The sequence below is a fragment of the Psammomys obesus genome, unplaced genomic scaffold (assembly GCF_907164565.1).
Source record: "Psammomys obesus unplaced genomic scaffold, mPsaObe1.curated_primary_1811, whole genome shotgun sequence".
Classification (NCBI taxonomy): Eukaryota; Metazoa; Chordata; class Mammalia; order Rodentia; family Muridae; genus Psammomys; species Psammomys obesus.
The window spans coordinates 3,465,078-3,473,051 of NW_026585690.1; the positions used below are offsets into that span (position 1 = coordinate 3,465,078).

Sequence of the window (7,974 nt, forward strand, 5' to 3'; positions counted from 1 at the left end):
GAAGGAAGGAAGGAAGGAAGGAAGGAAGGAAGGAAGGAAGGAAGGAAAGGAAAGGAAAGCAAATATATGAGGAAAGACCACTCACTATAATAAAAAAAGTAATATCTGTAATATTACATAGTAGGGAGTATGTAATATTTATTCACCCACTCTCCCAGACCCCCAGCCACCATCAATGGAACCCCTTTCACATGGCTTATTTTCTGACATCTAGTGGTGCCTATGAAGAGAGCCGTTATGCCAGTGATCATCGTGCAGAGAGTGAAAGCAATGTTACTGCTGTGCACATTCCTAAATACTTTTCAATGAAGCACAGAAGTAAATACTTCCAAACACTCCCATGTATCTTCAGAACTACCTGTGAACACGACACATATTACCAAATCAGTATGTAATGTAGACCTTTTTATTGTCCGATCTATATGAGAAAACACATTACGCTCTCATCATGCTCATCTCGGAAGGTTATAAAATGGACAGATTATATATAATTGGACTTGATCGCAAATGCCTGTGGTGCCTCAGAGAAAACTCTGGAGGCAAAGGCAGGGAGATTGCTGCAAGTCTCAGGCCAGCCAAAGCTGCATGCCGAAACTTTCTCTCAAAGAACAGAACAAAATAAATAAGGACAGAACATAGGAGAAAAGGATACTCGTGATGATGAAAAATATCCATATGCAAAGATAAAGGACAATAAAATTGAAAACTATAAATGTGGTTGGTATGCCAATTTTTGTTAGTTTTTAGATATATTACTCAAGATTTCAAATGTGTTTTTATCATTTTTTAAGCTTACCTCATTTTTATGTGTAGACTGGTACCTGCAGAGGCCACCACGTCCCCCGAGGCTGGGGTTATAGGTGCGCCTCCTAACTTGATTGCTTGGAAGTGAACTGAGGTCTGAAAGAGCAGGAAGTGCTCTTAACCACGGAACCATCTCTCCAGCCCTCAGAACGTTGTTTGGAGACTCAGGAACTTACTTGTGTTGCTAAAAACCGAGATGATTGCTCTTTCACATAAGTTAACTAAATATACACGGGAATTGTCTAGGATAGTATACTTAACTAGAAAGCGAGGAGTAAGTCCCTTAACAGTGTGCGCTATCGTTAATTCAACAGGCAGCTTACTAAGCGGTTACCATTGGTGATGCAAGAGAATTATAAGAAAAACAAACAAACAAACAAACAAGCCAGATGGTCTCACACTGAAAACAGACAACATGGGAATTAAAGAACCCATTGTCTTCAAAATAAATATTTTATTTTATAGTTGTCAGTACTATTGTTCTTTCTTTAAAGTCATGGTGATTTCATGATCTGATGGGCTTGAGGCGGCAGCCCTTGCTGTGTAAGCATAAGGGCGGCCTGTGTGCAGATCCTCAGAATCCACCTACTGGGATAGGGCAAAGGCAGGCAGACCCCTGAGGCTTGCTGCCCAGACACTCCAACGAAAGCTCAAGGCTCAGTGAGAGCCCTTGTCTCAAAAACTAAAGCAAAGAGCAATAGAAGATATCTGATGTCAACATCTACCCAAACACACACATTTTTTAATCAATCTCATTTTCTCTTCCAGGTTTTTATATGAATATTCCAGTAATTATGGACAAGCTCCTCTGCCACTTTTAGTTGGCTACACCAAGAGTTATCTCTCTATGGTCGGATCCTGCTGTACTTCTAAAAACCCAACCAAATGCTTTGTGAGGGAGGTAGGCTCCATTAACTTATTACTGCAATGTATCTTTTTTCCATCCTAAAATGCTATTTCTTTTCAATAACGGGAGAAGTTGATATTTTGAAATTAGCAAAAGTTTCTAAAATACCTTCATTGTATTTTGTTAATTGGAAAATAGTTACACCTTAAAGGAGAGAGCAATAAATAACAGTGGCTAGAGCTCGGCATTACATTGATTTTAAAATGTCAAGCAACCAAAATATCCCTTTCTGCTATTCATGCACAGAAAATTCCATTGGTTTTGGTTATCTAATATAATTCTCACTTTTATTTTCTAGCGACTGCAGCTTAAACATTTATCACTTCTCACCACCATGTCGAACAGAGTTTGTTCACAATATGCTGCATATGGAAAGGAGAAATCAAGGCTCAGGTAAGGGCTCCACAGCATCTCCATAGTTAGAAGCTTGTTCCTTAGCTCTGTATCTGTAATACGCGTGTGAAAGAAGCTGTAGAATACAGTCCACTAACAAGCCATATGAACGCTCAGCCGCCTCCTCTAGGCTGGCCTTCATTTTTCTTTTACACTTTGTATTTTTTGAAGTATCACTTATCACATGTACATTGCATAATTAACCATGGATTATGCTGGAATTAGTGTCTAGGAATTCACTCCAAGGGATTAGCATTTGATGTGCTGCCATAATTTTTATTTAAATATATTTTTTAATTTCTTCACTTTACATCCTGATCATAGCCCCCTTCCTCGTCTCATCCTGGTCCCAACAACCCTCCCACTCCCCCCCCACACACACACACACTTTCCTTCTCTAGTCCTCAGAAAGGGGGAAGACCTCCTTCTCTACCAATTGACCCCAGCCTATCACGTCTCATCAGGACTGACTGCATCCTCTTCTGCTGTGGCCTGGGAAGGCCACCCTACCAGGGGGAAGTGATCAATTTTTAATAAGAAAAACTAGAATGGAAAAATATCTCAACTGTACTATATAAGCATAAAGTATACCAGTGCTTCAAAATTATACTGTAAAAGCATGCTCAATGAAGAGCATAATACATTGTTTGGAGAAATCAAAGACGATACAGTAAATGGAAAGGACCTCCGTGCTTGTGGTTTGAAGACTTAAAACTGTTAAAATGTCATACTAGCCAAGTGAAGTAATATACTACAATACCAGCAACTTGGGAGGCTGAGACAAGAGGGTAGTCATAAGCTCAAGGCTAGCCTAGGCTAAATAGTGAGTGCCAGGCTAGACTGGGCTACATCGTGAGACATTGTCTCAAAAAGTAAATTAGTAAAAATAATAAATAAAACAAGTTGCGGTACTACTTAAAGCAATGTACATAGTCAAGTCAATCTCTTAATGCCATAATGGCATTTTTTTAAAGAAAAGGGTATTTATTAGTTAACTTTTATTACTGTAACAAACACCTAAGGTAATCAACCTATAAAGAGAATGGCTTGTTTTTCCTCACAGCTTTTAATGTTTCAGTCTATAGTAGGTTGGCCTCGTTATTTTGGCCTTTGTTGGCACATTGAATGACAGCATAGAGTAGAGAAAACCACCACCTCTTAGCTAGAAGTAAATGGCTAGAAGAGGTGGAGGAGGTTCTACATGTCCTTTAAAAGTCAACTCCAAATGACCTAAAGACTTCCCAGGAAGGCCCAGCACTCAAGGATTCCACCACTTTCTAACACCATCACTTGAGTTCAAACAGCCCAGAACCAGACTTCATGACCATCTATAAATTAATAATTTTTCTTAAGGGGACCTCAAAGGACTCCAGATAAACAAAACCCTTGAGAAAAATAACAGCGAGGCTTACAACATCTGTCAATCAACAATAATCAAGTTGAGCAGAATAGAAGGCCCAGAATTAAATTAGCATATTTGGTCAAATGATTCTCTGCAAAGGTGCTAAGAGTATGCAGCAGACAAAAGCTAATTTCTGTTACAGTGTTGAGAAACTAGATATCCACATGTAAAAGAATGAAGCTGGACCCTTACCTTATGCCATTAAAATTCTAAATGTAATATCAATAATTTTAAAACTCATAGAAGAAAACAGGAGGAAATTTTCAAGGCATTGGCTTTGACAATATGATGCTCAAATAGAAGTAAGAAAAGCAAAGTCAAGAGTAACTGTATCAAACTTTATAACTTCTATTCAGAGGATATAATCACCAAAAAAAGAGACAATGAGGGAAAACACTGGTGAATTATATCTAACCAGAAGGTAATCTTCAGAATACATAAAGATTCTATAACTCAGTGACAAAAATACTGAATTAAAGGAGATTTTATAAAACATCTTAAAAGACAGTGCAATGCCATGCTAGCGTAACACTGGCATTGTGAACTGCTTTCAGTCCAAAATATGTGGAGATATGGCTGGAAGGGAAGCTATGTCTCAGTGCTGAGTAGCTGAAAACCTTCCCTGAAGATGGCTTCATCTTGAGCATACTGTAGTGTGTGGCGTAGGTCACATGGCAGGTGTGCTCCACGCACGTGTTGATGCCAAAGGCTACATTCTTCCTCTTAGCAGTATGTCTGTAATGAAAACTAGAAAACTAAGTATATTAGTTCACTAACAATATTTTCTATTATTTTAAACTATCTAGCCATCTCATAAAACTGGCCCAAAAAGTGCCAACTGCAAACCTTGAGGACGTTAGACCACTAGCTGAAGACCTCACTGAAACGCTGTCCAGATGTTGTGAGTCTACGTCAGAGGACTGCATGGCCAAAGAGGTGAGGTGGTCCACGTGATCATCATCACGTGCTGCTCTGAGCGCTGTGAACTGACTGCCAGACAGTGTTCTCAGCTGCTTTTCACGTGTGTTATTCTAACATCCCTACAGGCATTTACAAAATATAAATACATCCCCAACTTTGACTCACAGATTAGGAAATGGATTAATGAGGGTATTTGGGACCCCTCAACCAGTGACAAAATCCACATACATTCAAGGACAAGATTCCCAGATTCCCAAGCCTTGCACTGTGTGGAGTATCCACTACCCACACACAGTTATTCAAATTTAATTAGAGTTGTCAAATTGAACACAATTTAAAATACACTTAAGGCATAAAGTCTTATTAGTGATGACACTATCCAAGTTGGCAATGTTTTTATTATACTTTGTACAACTGGGTAAGCAAATCAAATTTGCAGAATATTCTCAAGTTGATACAAATTCAGATGATTACGTTATATGAAGAGCAGTCTCCGAAGTCTTATTGACATTTAGGGTAGACGCGTTAAACTGTGTAGTCATTTTCCATTAAAAATACACAGTTGTATGAATTGATGCTCTGCTCTGCTGATGTGCAATGGCGAATAGGACCCTGCTGGGTTGTCAGTTCTATGCATTACATCATCTCCTGAGGTGCATCATATTTTTAACTAATCTCCAGTAGTTGTATTTGTGTTGGCTTTTTCAGTATTTGAAACAATGCCATACTTTCTATCATTATAGCTCTAATTATTTTAAGCATGAATTATTCTGTTTGGTTTTAATTAGCAGAAAGTTCTGGGGTTCAATGTGAAATTTTCATAAATGGCACACACATGTACACACACACTCTCTCTCTTAAAGGTGAAATTGGACTTTATGAACTCCTATGTATTAACAAACTCCCCTCCCAAGTATTGCTTCAATTTGTTTTCTAAGAGCATTCCCAGTGTTATTTATCAATATCATATCAGGGATTTAATGCCTAGGTTTTATCTTTTTAGCTAGACCAATGAGAAAACCAATCACACAGATCCACCATTCTCTTTGCAGCTTCCTGAACACACAATAAAAATCTGCAAAAACTTATCCAAAAAGAATTCTAAGTTTGAAGAGTGCTGTCAAGAACAAACACCTATGAACGTTTTTATGTGCACCTACTTCATGCCAGCTGCCGAACCACTTCAATTGCCAGCCATCAAGCTGCCCACAAACAAAGAACTGTGTGGTCAGGGTGCCACCCAAGCAATGGACCAGTAAGTTGGGTTGTGGTGTGAAGTGTTTCCGTTATACCAGGATGAAGGCATCTCCACAGGGGGGCAGACTGAAAGAAAGTAAGCCGTTCCCCCTTTCAAGCACAAGTCTCCTTATATGGTTCTATCGAGTTTAAACATCTGTTAACGAGTTTAAATGACACCAAGTCTTTAAACTTGGTTAAGGAAGGAGGAGCCCGTGGTTCTTTAATCTCCATCTTGAGATTAGTGTGCACAGGCAAAAGCCTTTCTGACTTAATTTGCTCCTTAGCTGACCTGAGAATGACAATGACTTACTGAGTGCAGAGGTAGCCACTAAGAAAGGCACCTAAAGCTGAGTAGTTATGGCACATGCCTTTAAGCACTCAGGAGACAGAGGCAGGTAGATCTCTATGAGTTTTGAGTCCAGCCTGGTCTACAAAGGATTGCCAGGACAGCCAGAGAAAGCCTATTTTGAAAAAAAAAAGAAAGAAAGAAAACAAAAAATGAAAAAAGGAAAGAAATAAATATTTCTACTATAAAATGTTTTATAATGTTCCATACATATAATACATATCATGATAAAATTAATATGTGTCATGCTATCTCCCAGTTTGACTATATTCTATCCCAAGTCACAAACAAAACCCTAAAAATTTATCAAACTTTTGGAGAATAACTATCTGGTAACAAGTAAAACATCAAACTTAGAACATTCCTTCCTTAGCAGTATTGATATTAAAAAGAGATTAAATAGAAAGAAATAATGAAACTTAATTTTTTTTTCATCTAACAAAAGAGAAACAAAACAAATACACAATGTATTACATATGTTATAAATATCTTCATACTCGTAGCATAAAAATAATTTAGAAACAGCTTTAAGAAGATAATTAGAATGTCAGTAGTCCATGTAAGAAAGCAGAATTTAAACAGAAGTAAAACTAGCACGCATTTTTCTTCTAAATACTAATTGATTTGATAAATACACAGATAGCAATTAGATAAGCCGAAATGGAAGATTTTGAATAAATTTCTGTACAGAAAACTTGCTTTAAAGTACCCAGCTAACATCAGCTGTGTGTGGGAGTGAGCATTATACTCACAGAAAAGATATGTCCATACGAGCTTAAAGTAGTATGATATGTTTATATGTGTTTTATTGTATATATGGATGGTGAAGTTATTAAACCAAGCATTAATCAAATATTTTCATGAAAATGTTGTCTTAGAGCTACTTTACAAGGGGTCAGTTTGTATTAAAGTGTTTTTAAAATTATGTTCTACAAACGACAGTAAACGGACTCAGCAGGTTGCACTTACGGATTTATTCACACACCCGCGTATATAACACAATAATAATTAAAGAAAAAGAGAACATGAACTTGAGAGGGAGTAGAGCAGACATGGGAACAGTTTCAGGGAGGAGAAGGAGGATTACATTTTAAATAAAATTCAAAAAAGTTAACAAATAAAGGAAAGTCAGGCATTCCAGTAGATGCCTGTGATGTTAGCACTAGGAAGACTGAGGCAGGAAGTGAAGCAGAAAGTCTCAGGATGAAGAGGGACCCATCATCTGTGCTGTGAGCTCCAGAAAGAACTGGGCTGTAGAGAGTAAGACTGCCTCAAGCAAAATCACACAACAAGCAGAAATAAGGTGTTCCTTCTGCCTCTGGATCGTTTCATTTCTGATTCTGGACCCCAGGCACACCTTGAAAAGTGTCCTCTCCTCTTCTGCCAGGTACACATTTGAACTAAGCAGAAGGACTCAGGTTCCAGAAGTATTCCTCAGCAAAGTGCTGGAGACCACGCTGAAGACCCTCAGGGAGTGCTGTGACAGCCTGGACTCCGCAGCCTGTTTCAGCACTCAGGTAGACTTTGCTAAGTTTCTTTATCCATAATGTGGGCCAAGATTGGCATACTGAAGATTACGGATCAAACCTGGTCTACTGCATACTTACATATTTCCTGTACGTTAATGATGAAAACGTGGTTTATGGTATATTTGTGCTTACTGTGGGGAAAAAAAGTCAAAGAAAGATTGATAATTAAGTAAAATTCAATTTGCAGTGGCCATCGAAACGCATTGGAGGACCAGCACGCACTTTGTCATATGTGCTTTTTTTCTCTGCTACTGTGAGAGAAGGATATCTGGAATAGAGATCATATATGGTCTACAAAGGCTAGTATTTTACTAACTGGCTTTATGCAAACAAGAAGGAAAGAAAGAAAGAAAGAAAGAGAGAAAGAAAGAAAGAAAGGAAGGAAGGAAGGAAGGAAGGAAGGAAGGAAGGAAGGAAGGAAGGAAGGAAGGAA

General features: G+C 38.2%; 1 protein-coding gene across 1 annotated transcript in view; it reads left to right on the top strand.

The window, feature by feature from the left end:
• Positions 1 to 7,974, top strand: part of Gc (GC vitamin D binding protein) — a 31,614-nt gene that overhangs the window by 16,570 nt on the left and 7,070 nt on the right. The window contains exons 5-9 of the mRNA XM_055596022.1: positions 1,573 to 1,705; positions 2,010 to 2,104; positions 4,313 to 4,442; positions 5,480 to 5,682; positions 7,400 to 7,529. Coding sequence (XP_055451997.1) covers positions 1,573 to 1,705; positions 2,010 to 2,104; positions 4,313 to 4,442; positions 5,480 to 5,682; positions 7,400 to 7,529 — 691 coding nt within the window. The remainder of the gene's footprint in view (positions 1 to 1,572; positions 1,706 to 2,009; positions 2,105 to 4,312; positions 4,443 to 5,479; positions 5,683 to 7,399; positions 7,530 to 7,974) is intronic.